This window comes from Haematobia irritans, chromosome 3 (assembly GCF_050003625.1).
Source record: "Haematobia irritans isolate KBUSLIRL chromosome 3, ASM5000362v1, whole genome shotgun sequence".
NCBI lineage: Eukaryota > Metazoa > Arthropoda > Insecta > Diptera > Muscidae > Haematobia > Haematobia irritans.
The window spans coordinates 48,593,839-48,617,707 of NC_134399.1; the positions used below are offsets into that span (position 1 = coordinate 48,593,839).

Consider the following 23,869-nt stretch of genomic DNA (forward strand, 5'->3'; position numbering starts at 1 on the left):
CGGCTTTGACGTAGGTTTCGTCGTCCATTACCACGCAGTCAAACTTCGTCAGCATCGTCGTGTACAGCCTCCGGGATCGCGCTTTGGCCGTCGTATTTTGTTTATCATCGCGATTTGGAGTCACTTCCTTCTTGTAAGTCGATAGTCCGGCTCGTTTTTTGGCTCGATGCACGGTTGTAGACGATACACCCAGCTTATTTGCGGCATCTCGGAGAGAGAGGTTAGGGTTTCGCTTGAAACTACCGGCAACTCTCTTTGTCGTCTCAGCGGCTTCCGGTTTTCAATTTCCCCCCGATCCAGACTTCCTGGCTGTCGACAAACGTTCCCCAAACACTTTAATTACATTTGTAACGGTTGATTTGGCAACTTTTAGCGATTTTGCCAGCTTTGCGTGCGAGTAGCTCGGATTTTCGCGATGCGGGAGCAAAATTTTGATACGCTGCTCTTCTTGCTTGGACGGCATTTTGACAACTGAAGAGTGAATTCCAAAATAGGAGCAACATTCTACACACACACACCTTCACAATGAGGGGTGTTCAGGTTTTTTAAATACAAAATTGAAAGAAATACGTCATGTTTATATTGACCAAATTTTGACCGTATCACCCTTTAATTGATTCCTTTTCCTCCACATCATGACAGCTTATACAATAGTCATTATACTTCGCTCCTATAGTTTTTGCAAATTCGCCTATCAAGCAGCGACCCGTTATAGCAGATATCATGAGTGCTATCTGACGGCTTGAGAACACTAGCATATCTAGTGTGCGGTTTAAGTTTAAATGGGGCCATATTTGCTTGGTGTCGTTACAACCCTTGCAATTCTCGCATCGAATATTGGCCATCATAACAGCCTTCCCACGCAGTAAGAGCTTGCAGGTGGCCAGAGGCATACCAACAGATTCTAGTTCCCCTGGAATATGTAAGGTAGTTCCTAGCCTTTCTAGCACATCTGCTTCGCAGTTCCCCGGTATGTTCCTATGGCCAGGCACCCATATTAGGTGAATATTGTACTGCTCAGCCATCTCGTTGAGAGATTTGCAGCAGTCTATGGCCGTTTGCGAGTTAAGGAACACAGAGTCCAAGGATTTTATTGCAGGTTGACTGTCTGAGTATATATTAATACCAATATTTGTTGGAACATTACTTCTCAGCCAATTCACCACCTCTCTTATTGCCAATATATCAGCCTGAAAAACACTACAGTGATTAGGTAATCTTTTCGCTATTCGAATTTCCAGATCTTTAGAATATACTCCGAAACCCACTTGTCCATTCAATTTGGAGCCATCAGTATAGAAATCTATATATCTTTTATTCCCCGGGGTCTGTGTACACCACGCCTCACTGTTGGGAATTAGAGTTTCAAACTTTTTGTCGAAAAGTGCTGTTGCCAGGGTGTAATCCACTACGTTAGGCACATCTGGCATTACTTTGAGGACCGAACTATGACCGTACATTTTTTCCGACCACAGCGATAGCTCGCGCAACCGCACAGCCGTTGTTGCAGCTGACTGTTTGGCCAAAATGTCTAAAGGCAATAGATGTAGCATGACATTAAGGGAGTCTCTTCCTGTCTTACTAAATGCGCCTGAGATACATAAGCTCGCCATACGCTGAACTTTATCTAAACAAGTCAGTTTCTGAAGTGCCGGCCACCAGACTACAACACCATATAGCATTATAGTTCTAACTACTGCCGTGTATAGCCAATGCACAATTTTTGGTTTTAGTCCACACTTTTTCCCTATTGCCTTTTTGCACGAGTACAAAGCTACGGTAGCTTTTCTCGCCCTTTCTTCAATATTAAGCCTAAAATTCAGCTTCCTGTCCAAAATAACGCCAAGGTATTTTGCACACTCACCAAAGGGAATTTCAATACCCCCTAAGGAAATGGGCCTAACCGTGGGAGTTTTGCGATCTTTGCAGTACATGACTCTGTCTTTGCTGGATTTACCCCAAGACCATTATCTTTCGCCCATTTCTCAGTCATCCGGAGAGCTCTCTGTATAATATCTCTGATTGTGGATGGAAATTTTCCCCTGACTGCTAGCGCCACATCATCTGCGTATGTCACCACTTTTATCCTTTCTTTTTCTAGGGAAACCAGAAGGTTGTTTATAGCAACATTCCAAAGAAGAGGTGATAGAACTCCTCCTTGGGAGTGCCTTTGTTCACATACCTTTGTATGTTTGCTTGTCCTAGTGTGGCTGAAATACGTCTCTTTATCAGAAGTTCGTCTAACAGCCTGAGTATACCTGGATCAACATTCAGAGTTGTCAGTCCATTTAATATCGAGCTCGGATGGACATTATTGAACGCCCCTTCGATGTCTAGAAACGCCACGATTGTGTATTCTTTGACAGATAGTGAGCTTTCAATAAAGCTGACTAGTTCATGCAATGCGGTCTCAGTAGACCTGCCCTTCGAGTATGCATGCTGTCGTTGCGAGAGCAAACTTGAATCCACGCTAGTTCTAAGATACAGGTCTATCATCCTCTCCAGGGTCTTAAGTAGGAATGAGGTAAGCTGATTGGTCGGAAATCCTTCGCACTCGAGTGAGAGGCTTTTCCTGCTTTAGGTGTGAAGACGACTTTTGTTTCCCTCCACTTTTCTGGAATATATGCTAAGTTTACACATCGTTTATATATCACCGTCAACCAGGGGATAATTCTTTCAGCCACTGCTTGTAATTCCGCCGGAGTAATTCCATCAGGTCCGGGGGATTTGAATGGTCCAAAGCTATTTAAAGCCCATTTTATTCTAGATTCCGACACAATTTCCTCGATAGGAAATGACCGCTGAGCCTCTGTTACACCGACAGAACATGGTTGAGCCGTCTGATTTCCATGGAAGTGTGTGTCCAAAAGTACCACCAACGTCTCCTCACTGGACGTTGTCCAATTTCCCTCCGATGTTTTAATGAAACCTGGAGCGGAGTTGGTGGATGCTAGTACCTTCCGTAGTCTGGAAGCCTCTGACGTATTCTCAATACTGCTACAGTAATCATCCCAAGAGTTTTGTTGAGACCTTCTCAGTTCTCGTTTATATTATGGACTTTGCTTTGTTAAAGAGCTTCCTGCAGGATTTCCTCATATTACTTAACTCCGTAGTCCACCAAGGCGGCCGATTTTTTCCCCTTGGCTTTCCTCTAGGGCAAGCAGCTTTCAGTGACATGTTGAAGGCCTTAGTAATCCGCTCCACTGCGTGTTCGATATCTTGCACAGTGCTCATATTTGTCTCTGGCATTTCCGGTATCATCAAATTGAACGATTCCCTATACCTATTCCAATCAGCTTTCCTAACATTTTGCGGAAATATGGTCTTTGAAGTACGAACAGCCAATCTGAAACTGATGTAGCGATGATCTGAGAAGCTATGTTCCCTCAAAACTTGCCACTCAGATATCTTATCATTCAGTTCCGGAGAGGTCAACGTGACGTCCACAGCCTCTTGTCTGTTCCTGGTGACGAAGGTTGGTGCATCTCCCTTATTGCAAACTACCAGGTTAGTACGCAAAATAAACTCCATTAGCGACTCTCCCCTTGCATTAGTATCACTACTTCCCCAAATATTATGGTGTGCATTTGCATCGCATCCCATAATGAGTTTTGTCTTTGTTTTTTGTGACTCCTCAACTAAGGTCTTAACGGCACAGGGTGGCATCTCCCTATCATGTCCCATGTAGACCGAAGATACCCAATATTTGCATTTGGATATCTCTAGACTGGCTACGACAGTGTCTGCATTGCTCAATGAAGGAAGCAGAAACAAGTTTAGTTCGTTTTTAGCAATTATACATGCTCGATTTATATCGTTACCGGTATCATGCAAAAGTTTGAAACCCGGAGTGCTTAATTCACAGATCTTGTTCTTATATATGTATTGTTCTTGAATAAGAACTATGTCTATGTCCCCTTTCATCCGTAGAACTTTTAAGGCAGCACAAGCGGCCTTACAATGGTGAAGATTTATCTGGAGGAATCGTAGAACCATCCAAATTTTCAACCACCGTCACATCAGCCGCTTCAATTGAGTCATCAAGGGCTTCTTCTTCACAGATCTCGGTGACTCTCGCAACAATCCGCGGTTCAGCTTTGGTGAGGTTTGAGCCTGTAGGAACTTCCCGCATATGATTTTCGCCATAGTCTGCAGGTTTTATGTCTCCATCGGCTTCGCTTGGAGATTTTTTCTCTGCTGACTCTACCGGAGGCTGGTTCGTTTCGGAATCCTTTGGCTGATCGATTTTGTATACCTTCATATGGATATCATGAAAGCCATAACTTACACGTCCTTGGGTCTGGGCTAGATGTGGCAGCGACTCTATGTTTAATATAAACAACGCATGTAGTCTTGGTCCATCCACTTCATCCAAACGACCAACCTTCCAATCGGCGGTTGGAAGATCTGGGTTACATTCTTTTAGTCTCTCTAATATTGACTCAGAATCAGGAGGGTTTGCCGGTATCCATGCATGTGCGCTAGGTTTAGCCGGTATGTCTTTTTTTATCGACTAACTCCAAAGCGGCTCCTTCCCAAACTTCACCAATTAGCATCAATGCAGCTTTAAAGCAATCCATAGACCTCTGGTCCGCAAATGCTATTAACTTATATCGTCCTTGATACCATCCAGCATCTTGCCGTCGAGGACTTGGTCCGGGAAACTTTTTTCGCACCTCCGAGTAGACACCAGACATAGCGTTCTCAATTTCCCCCCATTTTTCCCTTGGAATCATACCGTCCAATGCTCCTTTATTAATAATAGCCATCACAAGGCTGTCTTTTGTAACTGAGGCAAACGATCTTTGATCCTGTTTAGAGGATGACAGCTCATCCGGTGATCGTTCCCTTTTTCCAGCTTCAAGAATTCCTTGAGCCCATTTTAAGGAATCGCTTTGCTTAGCCGACAACGTGCTTGGGTCGACTGATCCTAATTTATTTAGGATAAACAAAGCATTTCTTCGTTCCTTAAATCGCTTTCGAGAGGGATTGCCTCCTTTTGATGTCGTCATCTTAGAAAAGGTTCGACTTGCCAAAGTGTCACCGCCAGTCGACCCGTCTACAGGTCGACTACTTGGGCCTGACTCTTGGTCGCTGCCCAAATTTATAACTTCAGTCGTTACCCGTCCACGGAGCCCTGAAGTTAGCAACCCAGTGGATGACTTTGAATTTCGCTGCATGGTGGTTTATTATTTCCACCACAGGTGAAATTCGTAATAAGTACTCATTACGATGAAATACTCCGCTATTAGAAAACACGTCCGTTCAGTTCGACGGTTTAATAAACCATGTAAGAATGATAGTCTAATATATAAAAATAAGTCGGGGTTTCCTTCCTGATGCTATAACTCCAGAAAGCACGAACCGATTTCCATTTCGGGTTTTCATTCGTTGGAAAGGTTTCGGGCTCCGTGAGGTTTATAGCAAAGAAAATTCAAGAAAAGTTTCAACGGAAAGGCGGGAAAATCTTTTTTTATACACAGCGCCATCTCTGATGCAACTCCATAACGCGCGAACCGATGTTTATAGCAAAGAAACTTCATGAAAAGTTTCAACGAAAAAAGTGAAAAGTTTTATTTCATCTATAACATTGTATTTTAGTTCATTTTTACAACACCATAAGATTTATATACCCCTACCAAGTAAAAAAGTCAGTATTATTTTGGTTTACTTGCTTATTTTTTGGAAAACCCGATAATAAAAATTGTTTAACAGTCTCTTTAAAATGTCGACGACTAAACTATTTTTAAATCAATCATTCCACAGTACAGAGAAATTAAATAATTAACGGAACAACAATCCGTTTTACTATTATGAAAATTGTCATACATTAAAATTAAACTTTCTTTAAGCAAAAGTACTTTATTATAAAAACTTATGATGAAAGTTCTTAATACAATGTTTTTTGTGAATAAAAATTATGCCCACGTGGAACAGAGAGTAGTTCATTTCAACTCGCTGTTTGGACATTTTGACTTATCCTTTTTTATTCATCGTAGGTAATTTTTTCACATATCTTGCTGGAAAAAAATTAAAGCAATAATGAAAATTGTTCAAAATGCACAGAAAAAAAGTGTCTCGTAAATTTAAGAAGATTTTTACAATAATTTATTACAAGAATTTTCCAGAATTTTAGTTCATTTTTCGTATCTTCAACGAAAATTAACTACTCGGAAGGAAATTTTACAAATTCTAAGTAGCAATCGTTTAGTTCATGGCCTACAAAATACGATGGAAATTTCCTTAAAAAATTTCTTAACTGGTAGTTAAAAATTCGTTTGTCATGCTATAAAACTACTTGTGAAATGTAAAGTACTTTCTAAATAATAAGTGCAATTTACTATAAGATTTTTTTGTATGAGAAAATATTTTTTTACGAAAAATGAACTTAAAAGTGGATAGCAATTTCTTGCTGACAATTCCTATAGTTAATAAATGTTGGTAAAAAATTACCCAATGAAATATTTTTAGTTCACATGTAATTAAATTTCTAGACATTTTCGTCAAAAATGGTAGATAACATTTCATGAAAATTTTGCAAATTTTAAGTTAAACGTTTCATCGTTCATAAACTGGTGTGCCTTTACGAATACTATTCTTAGAGTAAATTGTCAGCAGATGCGATGAACTATTGCATAGTACAGAGATCTTTATCGGCATAGTGGAATGTGATTAATGTAAAGATGATGTTACTTGAGTTTTGTTGTGTATACATGAGCGTGGGGTTGTTTTTATTTTTGTTCATTTAGTGGTTTTGTGTGTGTGCGTGTTTGGATGGTTTATTTGGCTGGATGAGGTGTTGTTTTCAATAAAGGCACATGTGTTTTTGTTGTTGTAGGAATGTTTTGGTTTTGCTTGGTTTGGTTTGGCATGCTTCAGTTGTATAGTTGGCGTTGGCGTGGGCTGTTGCATCTTTTAAGTAGGTATGCAACAAGGGAATATAAAGGCATGGAATATTTTGGATTTTTGAGACATATATTGGTGTTTGTTTATTAAACATTTTAAATGAAAGTTATTAATATTTTATCGGTAGTTTAGAAAAAAGTTATTAAGAATATTTAGGAAAATATGTTGAAATTTTTATTATTCTATGTAAAAAAATAATATTCATTTCCGGATGAATTTGGACATTTTTTGTTATATCTCAGCGTATAGTCTATTCATAAATTGGTAAGTATTTTTTTTTTAATATGACTTTCTTTTAAAAAGAATATTTTTTATGTATATTATTATTTGTTAATTAATTTTTTTGGAAGCCAGTTTAATGTTTTTCATTGTTGTAAAAACAATATTTAATTTCAGAGCAACTCCAGATGGATTCGAAAAATTTTAAAAAATAGAGAATTGGTAAGTTTTCTTTTAAAAATTGGCTTTATTTCAACTAGAATATTTACGTTTTTGTGACCTTTTTATCATCAAAATTACAGGTTTTTAATACCTTATTTTAGTATTTCTCTAATCATTTTTTTTGGAAACCAATGTAATATTTTTAATGTAAAAACAAATATTTAATTTCAGAATAACCCCTTAAAAATTTTGACAAATTTTTAGTACTCCTTTGCCTGTAATTTAATAGTGAATTGGTAAGGATTCTTTAACTTTTTTTAAACCCTGGACAGTCATCCTTATTTTTTGTACATTAACGTCATCCTTCGTCATTTTGACTACGGCTGATTTCAAGATGCTATAATTTTCATCGTGAGCGAAAGTGAACCAAACTTGAATTTATTTTCTTATTCAATTTGGTTTTAAGTAGTATAAAACAAAAATTCATAAAACGGTCGAATTAGTATAACTTAAATTTACCATTTCCCAATAGACTATAAAGAATTTTAAATCGAAAATGAAATTACGTGTCGTCATTTTGACGAATGATGACTGTATAGGGTTATCAAGAATATTTGATATTTTATGCATATTATTATTTTTTCATTAGATTTTTTGAAAACCTATTTAATAATTTTATTTAATGTAAAAAATAAATATTTAATTTCAGAGTAACCCAAATAAATTTGGACAACTTTTTATAACTTTGGCTTTCTTTCAAATAAAATATTTATTTTATTATATCCTTCACATCGATACTAACACAGTTTTATGAGTTTATTTAGAATACTTCATTATTTCTCTAATTGTTTCAGGTACAAATTTTATGAGATACGTTTTCCAAAGAAGAGTTGAATTCCTTACACCATTTGATAAAATGCCCAAATATGGTAAGTTACAAACTAAAATGAAGAATTAAAAAATATATTTGGTGCTAATTTTTAACAATTTTCATTATTGTTTCCATTTTTTCCAGCAAGATATGTGAAAAAATTACCTACGATGAATAAAAACAGGATAAGTCAAAATGTCCAAACAGCGGGTTTAAATGAACTACTCTCTGTTCCACGTGGTCATAATTTTTATTCACAAAAAACATTGTATTAAGAACTCTCATCATAAGTTTTTATAATAAAGTACTTTTGCTTAAAGAAAGTTTAATTTTAATGTATGAAAATTTTCATAATAGTAAAACGGTTTGTTGTTCCTTTAATTATTTAATTTCTCTGTACTGTGGAATGATTGATTTAAAAATAGTTTAGTCGTCGACATTTTAAAGAGACTGTTAACCAATTTTTATTATCGGGTTTCCCACAAAATAAGCAAGTAAACCAAAATAATACTTACTTTTTAACTTGGTAGGGGTATATAAATCGTATGGTGTTGTAAAAATGAACTAAACTACAATGTTATAGATGAACTAAAATTTAAGAAAATTATAAACTAGTCAAGTTGAAAAAAATCTTAAGGGCTAAATCATGGTCAATATTACTACAGTTTAGTTCATTTTGCAATGGAAAAGGGTTCACTGTTTTTTCAGTGTGAACACCATGCAATGAAATATATTTTTTTAATTCATCATTTTAGCTTGTAACTTACCATATTTTGGGGCATTTTATCAAATAGTGTAAGGAATTCACCTTTTCTTTGGAAAACGTATCTCATAAAATTTGTACCTGAAACAATTAGAGAAATAATGAAGTATTCTATATAAACTCATAAAACTGTGTTATTATCTATGTGAAGGATATAATAAAATAAATATTCTAGTTGAAAGAAAGCCGAAGTTTTAATATAAAACTTACCAATTCTCTATTAAATTGTACGCTGAGGGGAAATATAAAAAGTTGTCCAAATTTATTTGGGTTACTCTGAAATTAAATATTTATTTTTTACATTAAATAAAATTATTAAATAGGTTTCCAAAAAATCGAATGAAAAAAATAATAATATGCATAGAAAAACCAAACATTCTGGTTAACCCTACACCCTCAAAAAAAATCGATTCTTTAACATATGTTCCAAACATATTTTGCAGGAAGCACATATATTATTGGATACTGCCGAAACATTAATATGTGTGTTTTATGTGAACATATTATATGTTTGGAAGCATTTTGAGCCCAAAAATATTATATGCTTGGAAGAATTTTTCCCAAAGACGATTGTCTTTGGGAAAAATTCCCTAACATACTCGTTATTTTCACTTCCACGAAATATTATAATTCTTGGCACCTTTTTCTGTAATACAAATAATGTTGAAGAAATTATTCACTTTTATAATTTTTGGATAAAATATTATTTTTTATTGCAAAAATAACAATTTTGTAACAAAAAACTGTTTTTGGTACAAAACTTTAAAATTTGGAAGGAATTCAAAAACTAACAAAAGAAGAACGTGGAGTCGAGTATAAACATACATAAATAATTTTATAATATAAACATAAATTTATTTAGGCGTGAACAGTTTTTTACTAGCATTTAACACCATCGCTCTAAAATGCCTTTTATTTTTCTTTAATAATTCATTTTAAAGAAAATAAACTTTTTAAATTGTTTTAGCTGCAAAACTCGAACTTAATGCCCGCTTTTATATTTGAAGGTGTCCGTCAACTCCTCTTGGACTACTTATTAATAAAGAGGAACTAAACTTTGTTTTTATACATTTTACTGTGTAATTTTTCACTATTTCCTCCTTATTTCATTTTACTGTCCCAACTCTAAAAACAGTATAGTGCCCTTTCGTTATTTTTATGAAGACCCCTGATTTCTTTTAACGAACCAAGAAAAAAATTGTGCCCATAATGCCAAAATGATAAACAAAACACATGTCCACACATACATATTCTCTTGGTTCCGAATGTCCATTCTCTTTATTCAAATTAAATAGTATTTAGACTTAAGCATATCAAATTTTTGGCCTTATCATAAAACAGTTTTCCGAAACAACATACCACCGGATTCACAGAAATTGTTCTCTTTTGATTCTTTCGCTATGTTATGTTGATATCTTTCGTCAACTCTCCCGGTTTCCATTTCTTTCTCTATACTCTCTCTGTCGCTTTGGATATAATATCACAACATATGTATGTTTAGTCGAAATTTGTAAATTTATATATGTTTGCATTCACACATATGATTTTTATGAAACATTTATGCCCCAAATATAATATATTCTAACATATTAACATAGATGTCCCAAACATTTAGTGTTAGTTTAGGAACATTACATGTTTGCACTTAAATATATTGTGTTTTAAAATTGTGCCCGAAACACACTTTGTTTATATCGGAACATATGAAAAACATATTTTTCTAAGAGTGTAGATAGTCATCATTCGTCAAAATGACGACACGTAATTTCATTTTCGATTTAAAATGCACTTTAGTCTATTGGGAAATGGTAAATTTAAGTTATACTAATTCTACCGTTTTATGAATTTTTGTTTTATACTAATTAAAAGTAAATTGAATAAGAAAATAAATTCAAGTTTCGCTCACGATGAAAATTATAGCGTCTTGAAATGAGCCGTAGTGAAAATGACGAAGGATGACGTTAATGTATAAAAAATAAGGATGACTGACCAGGGTTAAAAGAAAGTTAAAGAATCCTTACCAATTCACTAATTAAATTACAAGCAAAGGAGTACTTAAAATTTTTCCTAATTTTTAAGGGGTTATTCTGAAATTAAATATTTGTTTTTTACATTAAAAATATTACATTCGTTTCCAAAATATTTGGTTAAAGAAATACTAAAACAAGGTATTAAAAACCTGTAATTTTGATGATTAAAAGGTAAATATTCTAGTTGAAAGAAAGCCAATTTGTAAAAGAACACTTACCAATTCCCTATTATTTAAATTTGTTCGAATCCATCTGGAGTTGCACTGAAATTAAATATTGCTTTTACAGCAAGGAAAAACATTAAACTGGTATCCAAAAAAATTAATTAACAAATAATAATATACATAAAAATATTATTTTTAAAAGAAAGCCATATTAAAAAAGTACTTACCATTTTATGACTTAACTATACGCTGAGATATAACAAAAATGTTCTAAATTCATCTGGAATTGAATATTATTTTTTTTTACATTGAATAATAAAAATTTCAATACACTTTCAACATATTTTCCTAAATATTCTTAATAACTTTATTCTAAACTACCCATTATATATTAATAACTTTCATTTAAAAGGTTTAATAAACAAACACCAATATATGTATGTCTCAAAAATCCAAAATATTCCATGCCTTTATATTCCCTTGTTGCATACCTGCTTAAAAGATGCAACAACCCACGCCAACGCCAACTATACAACTGAAGCATGCCAAACAAAACCAAGCAAACCCCAAAACATTCCTAAAACAACAAAAACACATGTGCCTTTATTGAAAACAACACCGCATCCAGCCAAACCACTAAATGAACAAAAATAAAAACAACCCCACGCTCATGTATACACAACATACCCAGCTCTCGCTACCATTTCTCATTAATGCATTACTCTCACTCAAACAAAACTCATGTAACATCATCCTTACATTAATCACATTCCACTATGCCGATAAAGATCTCTGTACTATGCATTAGTTCATCGCATCTGCTGACAATTTATTCTAAGAATAATATTCGTAAAAGCACACCAGTTTATGAACGATGAAACATTTAACTTAAAATTACCTACCATTTTTGACGAAAATGTCTATAAATGTAATTACATGTGAACTAAAAATATTTCATTGGGTAATTTTCTACCAACAATTATTAACTATGGGAATTGCCAGTAAGAAATTGCTATCCACTTTCAAGTTAATTTTTCGTAAAAAAAAATATTTTCTCATACAAAAAAATCTTATAGTAAATTGCACTTATTATTTAGAAAGTACTTTACATTTCACAAGTAGTTTTATAGCATGACAAACGAACTTTTAACTACCAGTTAAGAAATTTTTTAAGGAAATTTCCATCGTATTTTGTAGGCCATGAACTAAACGATTGCTACTAAGAATTTGTAAAATTTCCTTTCGAGTAGTTAATTTTCGTTGAAGATATGAAAAATGAACTAAAATTCTGGAGAATTGTAATAAATTATTGTAAAAATCTTCTTAAATTTACAAGACATTTTTTTTCTGTGCACAGTTGTACAATTAGCTGTGTATTTGGAAAATTACCAAAGAGTTTACTTCACTGAAGCTAATGCGGCACAACGAACTGAGAGACCACCATCGACAACATGGACTAGCTTCTTTCCATGTGTGAAGCAGATCCATTCTCGCTGATGTACGTTGAAATGCCCAAGTATTACACTTGGAATCAATCAATAATCGGTTACAGTCGATTTACACCGGAGATGCTTTTTCATTGCCATCGCCAGTTGCGAAAGGGTTCTATAATTGGACCTCTATTATTTTGCATGTACGCCAATGACCTCCCTCTAGAAATGGTCCATAGGCAGATACTTAAGTATGCAGATGACATACAAATCTTTTTAAGTAGTTCGGCAGTGATACTAGTGAGTGTTTGGGGAAACTTAACCACGGCCTTGATCGTGTGTTTCAATGGGCAAGGGCCATTTGTCTGCTACTAAATCCACAAAAGTCTAACAGCCTGTTTCTGTATGTCGAACGAGTTCAATCGATCGACTGAAATGCATAGAAACAGCTGTTTTTTGGTTATAAATTCAGCTGTTTGTTTCCATTTTAGTCGATCGATAGAGCTCATTCGACATACAGAAACAGGCTGTAAATGTTTGATTATACACAAGAATAGAAGGTTCTCTTTGTCGAATGCTGATATTCTGATAAATGGTCAGAAAATCGATGTAGTCACTAGTGCTAAGAATTTAGGAGTGGTATTCAATAGCACTTTAAGTTGGTCAAGTCATGTAAACACAGTAGTTGGACGGACATATGCAAAGTTACGTGCTTTATGGGTTACTCATTCATACCAAAGGCCTGCACAAGCCTATTCGAAGTAATCGATGTTCTAATGAAGGCAATACGCTCCACGAATACTTCGATTAATGAATAGAACAGAAACACGGTAAAGCGATTACAGGGTCAAGCATTGCAGAGCCATCACATTCAAAAGGTTTTGTTGTAATCGTCACGATACGAAAATCGATGTAGTCACTAGTGCTAAGAATTTAGGAGTGGTATTCAATAGCACTTTAAGTTGGTCAAGTCATGTAAACACAGTCGTTGGACGGACATATGCAAAGTTACGTGCTTTATGGGTTACTCATTCATACCAAAGGCCTGCACAAGCCTATTCGAAGTAATCGATGTTCTAATGAAGGCAATATGCACCACGAATACTTCGATTAATGAATAGAACAGAAACACGGTAAAGCGATTACAGGGTCAAGCATTGCAGAGCCATCACATTCAAAAGGTTTTGTTGTAATCGTCACGATACGAATAAAACATAACATTTTTAGTGAAGATAGAATATTTTGCTTTAGCAAAGACGAAACTTCCTATGCGACACGAAGTAAGATCAGTTGATTGGCAGAAGTCAGTGAATGCAGGCTGTGGCGGGTCTGTGCTTTTTATTATATGTGCCAAAAACAAACCAAATAGGAATGGAGAGTGTGCATACTCTTATAGTTGAGAGAGCGAAATAACTTCATCTACACAGCAGTGGAAATTATAAAACGATTGGAATTGGAATTCCGATTACATTCGAATACTTCAGAACATTGTTTGGTGCTTGCTTTATTGGGTTCTATTTGTTCTGTTTCACAATTTGCAAGGTTTATATTTTACTCGTTTCAGAAATGGACAATTGTGTGGCGTGTGCTTGAAGTAATTGCTTGTGTATTCGTTGCAGAGGTTTGATTCATACACACCAGTCAATATTCGACTTCTCCTGGCAAAAAGTCTTTTGATACCGGGTTTAATTTACGGATCTGAACTCTTCGCAAATTGTGACTCCGTGCAAAAATAGACTTAACGTGGCATTCAGTAGTATAGTTTGTTATGTGTATGGGTTACGCAGAGCCAATTATGTTTCGCATGTTCAAGACTCCCTCTTTGGTTTTAGTTTTAATACCCTACTTAATGTCAAGTCGATATTATTTCTACATAGATTGATTTACAAACGAAAACTAAGCCATCTCTATGATAGAATTCGGTCTGATAGAAATAGGATAGAAAAGATCTGATAGAAATAGGAATATAATACCCTTTAAAAGGACAAGTCCGAATGGCAGTTCTTTATTGCCACAGTACGTCTCTGGATACCCTGCTAATGTCAAGTCGTTATTATTTCTACATAAATTGATTTACAAACGAAAACTAAGCATCTCTATGATATGATTCGTTTTACCAGATCTGATAGAAATAGGAATATAATACCCTTTAGAAGGACAAGTCTTGTATCCGAAGTTCTTTATTGGCACAGTACGTCTCTAGAACACTGTACCACCCGATATACAATGCATCAGCAACGCATCATTTTTTAAAAAGAATATTCAAAATTTATTAGAATATCTAATGTTAAAACTTTGCTTGTAGATATAATATTGGCCCACAATTTCAATCATCAAGAATGCAATGTATTTGAATATTAAAATTAGTTTTCTATATTTGTTGCTATTAATTTAAATTTTTATTTATTTAATTATTATATATATTTGTTATAAGTCGGAGGTGTTTTAACATTTATAATCCTGCACTGTAATTATAATATTTTAATCTTGTGTAGGTACTTAATAAAAGATGAAATTAAAAATGAAATGAAGGCTTGCCTGAAGTCATAATCTTTATGGAATAACGTAAAAACATTATCGCTAACCACTAATAATAGAGTTCAACTTCAGAATGATCAAAGTGTTGCACAATTTTCCAAACAATTGTTAGCTGTTGGAAATGGAAAAGGCCCAGTTGATACGACATCTGCATTAATTACTCTTGCCAACGACTTTTGCCGATTTGTAGACTCTCAATTAGCTCTTATTGAAAATGTTTTCCCAAACATTAGTGAGAATTATCAGAGTTATGCTTGGTTAAGTCAACGAGCAATTCTTGACCCAAAGAATAATGATGTACACGCACTGAATTTCACGGTTATTATGATAATTTGAATCCACCGCGACATTGCAACGGTACTCGACATTCGGTAAAAAGACTTATGCCGAATTAGATTGAGGCAACCGTTATTAACGGAAAGTACGCAGGTGAAAATGTATGTATTCCTCGAATACCAGTGATTCCGACTGATCTTCCGTTTGACTTCAAACGATTGCAATTTCCAGTTCACCTTGCGTTCGCAATGACCATTAAAAAGTCGCAAGGCCAATCGCTTTGTGTTTGCGGCCATAAACTTTGAAAATCATTGTTTTTCACATGGGCAGTTATACGTTACGTGTTCACGAGTTGGGAAACCATCCGCTTAGTTTGTGTTAACGTTGTTGTTTACCAAAGAACACTTAAATGAAACGGACGCTTCGATTCAGTAATGACTTTGGATTCACTTTCATTTACTTAGACAAATTAATTCTTTACTGTTGTGAAACGAAATGAAATGTTTGCTCTTCAAATATAAAACAAAATAAAAAAATGTTCTTCCTCTTTTAATCACCAAACGAAATGTTACATAAAACGAAGCTAGATAGTTCTAATATATATGCAACATTTCCCGTATATCGGAGTAAACAGGAAATATCATTGCATATGATTAAAACGAATATTTGTTTTCCGGAGCGGAGCGATTTCTCTTTGAAAAATGCTCCGCTCCAGGTTTATGTTTGAGAATTTAAGGTCATTATAAAGTTCGCATTATCGGGCGAAAATAGTAATTGTTTTAAGGCTTTTTCCTTAATAATTCATTTTGAAGGCAGGGATTCGGAGCGGTCCATTTTTTTCGCTCCGCTCCTGCTCCTTCTTAGAGAAAACTATTTATTTACTTGTTTATATTCATAACAAAATGATGAAAATAAACGAAAATATAGGTGCTAACATATGTTTTCGACGTGTTACAGAAAATTACAGTACACACACTTAAAAACAATATTTTCAGAGGCCAAAGTTTTAATGTCCTTAAAATAAGAATTCGCATTTCTCACATATAAAGTTTTTTTCTTTGTTCGAAAGACAAACAAAATTTTTTCAATTTGAAGTCGTTTTGTCCTTATAAATAACGAAATGTTATTTTTACTAAGGTCGACATGACTAACACTTCGGAAAAAAACTTTAAAATTAGTGAAATCGTCTTAAAATATGTTGACTTTTTGCATCTTGTCTATGAAGCGATTAAAAATAGGTGACGTTTTTCAAAACTTTATCGACGATTTTTTATGAAAAAAAACGAATAAATTATAAGTTGCTCCTTACAATCAAGTACGCTACAGCCTTAAACAATGACGCTATCATCCTAAAATTTGTCATAGGTTCGGTTTTTATTTGCAGGCAAGTCAAGTTCGATGGTGGGCTATATCGGTCCAAGTTTCCGAGCCCAAGTTTCTAAAGGGTGATTTGTTAAGAGCTTGATAACTTTTTAAAAAAAAAAAAACGCATAAAATTTGCAAAATCTCATCGGTTCTTTATTTGAAACGTTAGATTGGTCCATGACATTTACTTTTTGAAGATAATTTCATTTAAATGTTGACCGCGGCTGCGTCTTAGGTGGTCCATTCGGAAAGTCCAATTTTGGGCAACTTTTTCGAGCATTTCGGCCGGAATAGCCCGAATTTCTTCGGAAATGTTGTCTTCCAAAGCTGGAATAGTTGCTGGCTTATTTCTGTAGACTTTAGACTTGACGTAGCCCCACAAAAAATAGTCTAAAGGCGTCAAATCGCATGATCTTGGTGGCCAACTTACCGGTCCATTTCTTGAGATGAATTGTTCTCCGAAGTTTTCCCTCAAAATGGCCATAGAATCGCGAGCTGTGTGGCATGTAGCGCCATCTTGTTGAAACCACATGTCAACCAAGTTCAGTTCTTCCATTTTTGGCAACAAAATGTTTGTTAGCATCGAACGATAGCGATCGCCATTCACCGTAACGTTGCGTCCAACAGCATCTTTGAAAAAATACGGTCCAATGATTCCACCAGCGTACAAACCACACCAAACAGTGCATTTTTCGGGATGCATGTGCAGTTCTTGAACGGCTTCTGGTTGCTCTTCACTCCAAATGCGGCAATTTTGCTTATTTACGTAGCCATTCAACCAGAAATGAGCCTCATCGCTGAACAAAATTTGTCGATAAAAAAGCGGATTTTCTGCCAACTTTTCTAGGGCCCATTCACTGAAAATTCGACGTTGTGGCTCGTTAGTAAGTCTATTCATGATGAAATGTCAAAGCATACTGAGCATCTTTCTCTTTGACACCATGTCTGAAATCCCACGGGATCTGTCAAATACTAATGCATGAAAATCCTAACCTCAAAAGAATCACCCTTTATTAGCCCAAGTTGATGTCTTGGGCTAATAGAAACTGAAGTTTTATCCAATTTGTCTGAAATTAGAAATCTAGAGGTATTTTAGGACCATAAAGATGTGTGCTGAAAATGGTGATTATCGGTTAGATGTGCAATTATGATTTATTGGTATATAGATATGTATTAGAAGCATGAGAAAATTTTCAAAATATTTGCAGTGAATCTTAGGAACATTAGTTCTACTCCCTGCACCAAAATTCATGTAAATCGGAGTACAACTTTGATCTTTGTGCACTGAAAAAAAATATTGTTGTGAGGTCAAAGATTTCGTGTCTTTAAAATACGAATGCAAATTTTGCTTAGCATAGAAGACGCATTTCTCTAATAGTTTTTTTCCTTGTCCAAAAGTCGATAAACTTTTCAATGAAGTCGTATTGTCCTTATAATTAAGTGATTTCACTTAAAAATGGGTATCATAACATGAAAGAAAAAATGGGCTAAGGTCAACTTGACTTTAATAATTCTAAAAACATTCTTTAAATGTAATGAAATTGTCTTTAAATTTGTTGTCTTTTTGCATCTTGAAACATAGCATAATTTCTACTGGAAGTCGAGTCTTAATTTGGAAAATAAAGTTATGATTAACTCGTTTTTAAAGGACTTTGATAGAATATGAAGAAAAAAACTGAAGAAGCGAAAAATTTAAATTTGCTTTATAGAAGCAAGTACAAAAAACCCAAATTTAAAAGAGAATTGTGTCTTAATAGTATCCCTACTTGTATTCTCCGCTTTTTTGGCTCGGAATCAAAACCAAAAATTTACTCCTTGTGCAAAATTAATCATCTAAAACTCTGGTTTCCGGTGCCATATAGGTGGATATCGGGCGAAAAATATATATTGGAACTATATCTAAATTTTAACCAATTTCAACAAAATTAGGCCATATTACCACATTATCAATTGTAATCTTTATGCAAAATGTATACCAGAGCAAACGAAATAAAAATAAAATATAATAGCATTCGATTAAAACTAATATTTGTTCTTCGGAGCGGAGCGGTTTTTCTTTTGGAAAACGCTCCGCTCCGGGTTTTAAAAATATCGCTCCCGCTCCGCTCCGAATCCCTGTTTGAAGGAAATAAAATTTTTTGAATTTGTAATTTGAATCATTCTCTTTTCAAGATATAATACAATGTCCCAAAAATATATCATTTTATTCTACTTTTACTGATTCATTCTAGATTTTAACTGCTAAGTTCGAACTTAGTACACCGAAAAAAAAAGTTTAATATTTTTTATGAAAAATGAATTAACCCATAGTAAAAATGACCATGATTTGGCGCCAAAGATTTTTTTCATCTAGATAAGTTCATGATTTTCTTATAAATTAGTTCATGTATTGCATCGTATTTTAGTTCATTATTACTATGCTGTGGCAAGAATATACTTAAACTCATTCAAAATTTTCCTGCTATCCGAAAAAATGAACAATTTTTTGGGAAACCTGTATTAAGAAATTGGTTTGAAATAAACTGTTTGTCAGTATAATTTTCAAAAAAGTAGAGAAATTGAATCAAAGGTACAACAAGCCTGTATGCAACTAAGAAATTTTTCGTACAAAACAAGTCAATTTTCTATAACCACCAATATTTTATTTCAAAAAATTATTATAATAGTACACAAAACTATGGCTTATGATATACAATAAAGGAAATATTTTTATTCGTACGTTGGATGCAGTTACTTGTCGGTAGTTAGTAATTGCTTTTTCAAAAGAGTAATGTACTATGTTATTAGGACTAAACTAATTAATTTAAATTTCCATGTTTTCTATCCATATGAAAGATATATTTGGCACAAGTTGCTATATTCATTGAATTGCTGTCCAATTTCATCGGTTTTGGCTAACTTTTGTTGGGCGGATTTGTCTTATAAGCATCTGAAATTGCAAAGTTATACAAAATATAAGAAAAATATCAAATTCTATCGTTCATATTGATGTTTAACTTACGGTTTTCAAGAGTATTTCCTAGAGCCAATAAGGATATCAGCTTAGTTAGCTTTAAACAGTAAGAATATTCCAAAAAATTACCATTACAAGGCCTGTCTACATGCAAGTGAAAATAATTATTTTTAATAAATTGAAATTGAAAAACGGACAAAATACCGTTTATAGAAAAACTTACCACATTGAAAAATCCATCCAGTAGGTACATTATTGGAATCACATCCATGGACTAATGGGACGTTATTGAAATTATTCTCAGAATATATTTGAAATAAAAAAATATTATAAAATTAGACATAATTTCCACTTGTCAGTATAGCATTTAGTATTTAAGGTGGATATTAAGTTCGAGTTTAGCGGCTAAAATCGCAATATTCATGATAAGTTTTCTTTAATAATCCATTATAGAAAAATAATCTTTATAAAAAACTTGGTTTGGGCGATTATCCATCAAGTTATATTTAAATTTGTATACGTCTTCGTAGGTACATTATTGGAATCACATCCATGGACTAATGGGACGTTATTGAAATTATTCTCAGAATATATTTGAAATAAAAAATATTATAAAATCAGACATAATTTCCACTTGTCAGTATAGCATTTAGTATTTACGGTGGATATTAAGTTCGAGTTTAGCGGCTAAAATCGCAATATTCATGATAAGTTTTCTTTAATAATCCATTATAAAAAAATAATCTTTATTAAAAACTTGGTTTGGGCTATTCTCCATCAAGTTATATTTAAATTCGTATCGAAGACGTATAATTGTATACTTTTCGTAGGGATTTATCTAATTATACAATCATTATTCGAGCTTTATGGACAGATATAGATTAAGGAACATGGTTAATAGAGCCATTGAAAAGAAAACGCCAGATACAAATCTATACACGCCTGGACTGTACATGTTTCGGTTCGGGCGAATGAAAGGTTCATTCGCTCGAATAATGATTGTATAATTAGATATAATGCATTTGGACGTCAATTGCCTGTTTCGGTATCAGGCTAACATGTAATATAGTAGGGATTTATTTTTAATTTTAGAGGCTAAACTCGAACTTAGTACTCACTTGTAGGAATTACTGTAACATAAAAAATATATATTCAAAAAACTGGTTGCATCTCCAATCTGTGATCCAGATGTAGAATAAATATAGATCATCCTATTACCACTCATGATGTATATTTTTTATGTAAATCAATTAAAATCCGTACTAATTTTAAACTATTAACAGAAATATACAGTTCCTTAATCTGTTATTTGTTTTTTTATCAATAAAAAGTGTTTTTGATTTCTCTAACATCACATCATTCACTTCTCAGTTTCTAAAATGTTTCGAAATAAATGTATTTTCATTAATAAACACCAATACCGCACGTACAATTTTGCAAAATTAAAACCACGAGTGCACTTCATAAATTCATCAACAGAACTGATTGCAGCGATAAAACTCAAAGACACAAATAGTCATAAAGGATACATACCTGCCGTAAAGAAAAACAACTCCACACACACACACGATCACTTTCTGATCTCGCTATTGCAAGAAAACAACTCTCACCACAAAAGATACCATCAAAACACAAGAAACATTCCATTGTCTCTAGTATCGAAACAACCAACAACAGCATAACATAAATGACGCAATAACAAACACAAACAATCATACGAGATATACACAAAATGTCTCTAAAAACTCCCTCACATGATGCAATGATTTCATTACTCTCTTCTCACTTCATTTTCCAGTAGCACGTTTATTGATTAGTTGGAATTCTATCTATAAGTTAAGGTAAAATATGTACCAAATTTATGAGGAATCTATAAAAAATGATATGCACCCGTCAAGGATTATATTAACTACTTGTTATTCTGCTTTATCTAAAATTTTCAATGTGAGGAAAAACACTTCAACATATAATAACCAGTAAGGAAAGTCTAAAGTCGGGCGGGGCCGACTATATTATACCCTGCACCACTTTGTACATCTAAATTTTCGATACCATATCACATCCGTCAAATGTGTTGGGGGCTATATATAAAGGTTTGTCCCAAATACATACATTTAAATATCACTCGATCTGGAAGAATTTGATAGACTTCTACAAAATCTATAGACTCAAAATTTAAGTCGGCTAATGCACTAGGGTGGAACACAATGTTAGTAAAAAAATATGGGAAACGTTTAAATCTGAAGCAATTTTAAGGAAACTTCGAAAAAGTTTATTTATGATTTATCGCTCGATATATATGTATTAGAAGTTTAAGAAAATTAGAGTCATTTTTACAACTTTTCGACTAAGCAGTAGCGATTTTATAAGGAAAATGTTGGTATTTTGACCATTTTTGTCGAAATCAGAAAAACATATATATGGGAGCTATATCTAAATCTGAACCGATTTCAACCAAATTTGGCACGCATAGCTACAATGCTCATTCTACTCCCTGTGCAAAATTTCAATTAAATCGGAGTAAAAGATTGGCCTCTGTGGTCATATGAGTGTAAATCGGGCGAAAGCTATATATGGGAGCTATATCTAAATCTGAACCGATTTGGATGATATTTTGCAAGTTTTTCGAGACTCATAAAATATTGGGATGTTCGGAATTTGAGGAAGATCGGTTGATATACACGCCAATTATGACCAGATCGGTGAAAAATATATATGGCAGCTATATCTAAATCTGAACCGATTTTTTCCAAAATCAATAGGGATCGTCTTTGAGCCGAAACAGGACCCTATACCAAAGTTTAGGACAATCGGACTAAAACTGCGAGCTGTACTTTGCACACAAAAATACATCAACAGACAGACAGACAGACGGACAGACAGACGGACAGACGGACATCGCTAAATCGACTCAGAATTTAATTCTAAGCCGATCCGTATACTAAAAGGTTGGTCTATGATTACTCCTTCGTGGCGTTACATTCAAATGCACAAACTTATTATACGCTGTACCACAGTAGTGGTGAAGGGTATAAATATGGGAAACGTTTAAATCTGAAGCAATTTTAAGGAAACTTCGAAAAAGTTTATTTATAATTTATCGCTCGATATATATGTATTAGAAGTTTAAGAAAATTAGAGTCATTTTTACAACTTTTCGACTAACCAGTAGCGATTTTATAAGGAAAATGTTGGTATTTTGACCATTTTTGTCGAAATCAGAAAAACATATATATGGGAGCTATATCTAAATCTGAACTGATTTCAACCAAATTTGGCACGCATAGCTACAATGCTCATTCTACTCACTGTGCAAAATTTCAATTAAATCGGAGTAAAAGATTGGCCTCTGTGGTCATATGAGTGTAAATCGGGCGAAAGCTATATATGGGAGCTATATCTAAATCTGAACCGATTTCCACCAAATTTGACACACATAGCTATAATGCTAATTCTACTCCCTGTGCAAAATTTCAACTAAATCGGAGCAAAAAATTGGCCTCTGTGGACAAAGGAGTGTAAATCGGGCGAAAGCTATATATGGGAGCTATATCTAAATCTGAACCGATTTGGATGATATTTTGCAAGTTTTTCGAGACTCATAAAATATTGGGATGTTCGGAATTTGAGGAAGATCGGTTGATATACACGCCAATTATGACCAGATCGGTGAAAAATATATATGGCAGCTATATCTAAATCTGAACCGATTTTTTCCAAAATCAATAGGGATCGTCTTTGAGCCGAAACAGGACCCTATACCAAAGTTTAGGACAATCGGACTAAAACTGCGAGCTGTACTTTGCACACAAAAATACATCAACAGACAGACAGACAGACAGACGGACAGACAGACAGACGGACATCGCTAAATCGACTCAGAATTTAATTCTAAGCCGATCCGTATACTAAAAGGTTGGTCTATGATTACTCCTTCTTGGCGTTACATACAAATGCACAAACTTATTATACCCTGTACCACAGTAGTGGTGAAGGGTATAAAAAGGGAAATAATTTGTAGGTAGCCATCATACGAATCGGTAATGTCGTTAAGTTAATTTTTACTATAATTTTTTCCATACAAAATGTTTTCTTAGTAAATTGTCCACATTTCGTAGTAAGATTTTTATATTGCCCATGTATTTTTATAATAATACATACGAATCGGTAATGTCGTTAAGTTAATTTTTAC

At 34.1% G+C, this 23,869-nt stretch overlaps 1 protein-coding gene across 6 annotated transcripts in view; it reads left to right on the forward strand.

Annotated features, from left to right (window-relative positions):
- The window catches only part of dtn (transmembrane protein 132C dtn), a 604,515-nt gene that overhangs the window by 579,408 nt on the left and 1,238 nt on the right, over positions 1-23,869 (forward strand). The window contains exons 17-19 of one of the 6 annotated variants that reach the window (XR_012720541.1): positions 7,303-7,347; positions 8,142-8,216; positions 8,303-8,487. The exons of 2 other annotated variants lie outside the window; for them this stretch is intronic. Coding sequence is in view for 2 of the 4 variants with exons in the window: in XM_075300569.1 (XP_075156684.1) it covers positions 7,303-7,347; positions 7,519-7,551 (78 nt within the window). In the remaining 2 variants the exon portion in view is untranslated. Of the gene's footprint in view, positions 1-7,302; positions 7,348-7,518; positions 7,584-8,141; positions 8,217-8,302; positions 8,488-23,869 lie in introns of those variants that run through there. 3 more of the 6 variants (XM_075300569.1, XR_012720542.1, XM_075300570.1) reach the window with 3 other exon arrangements.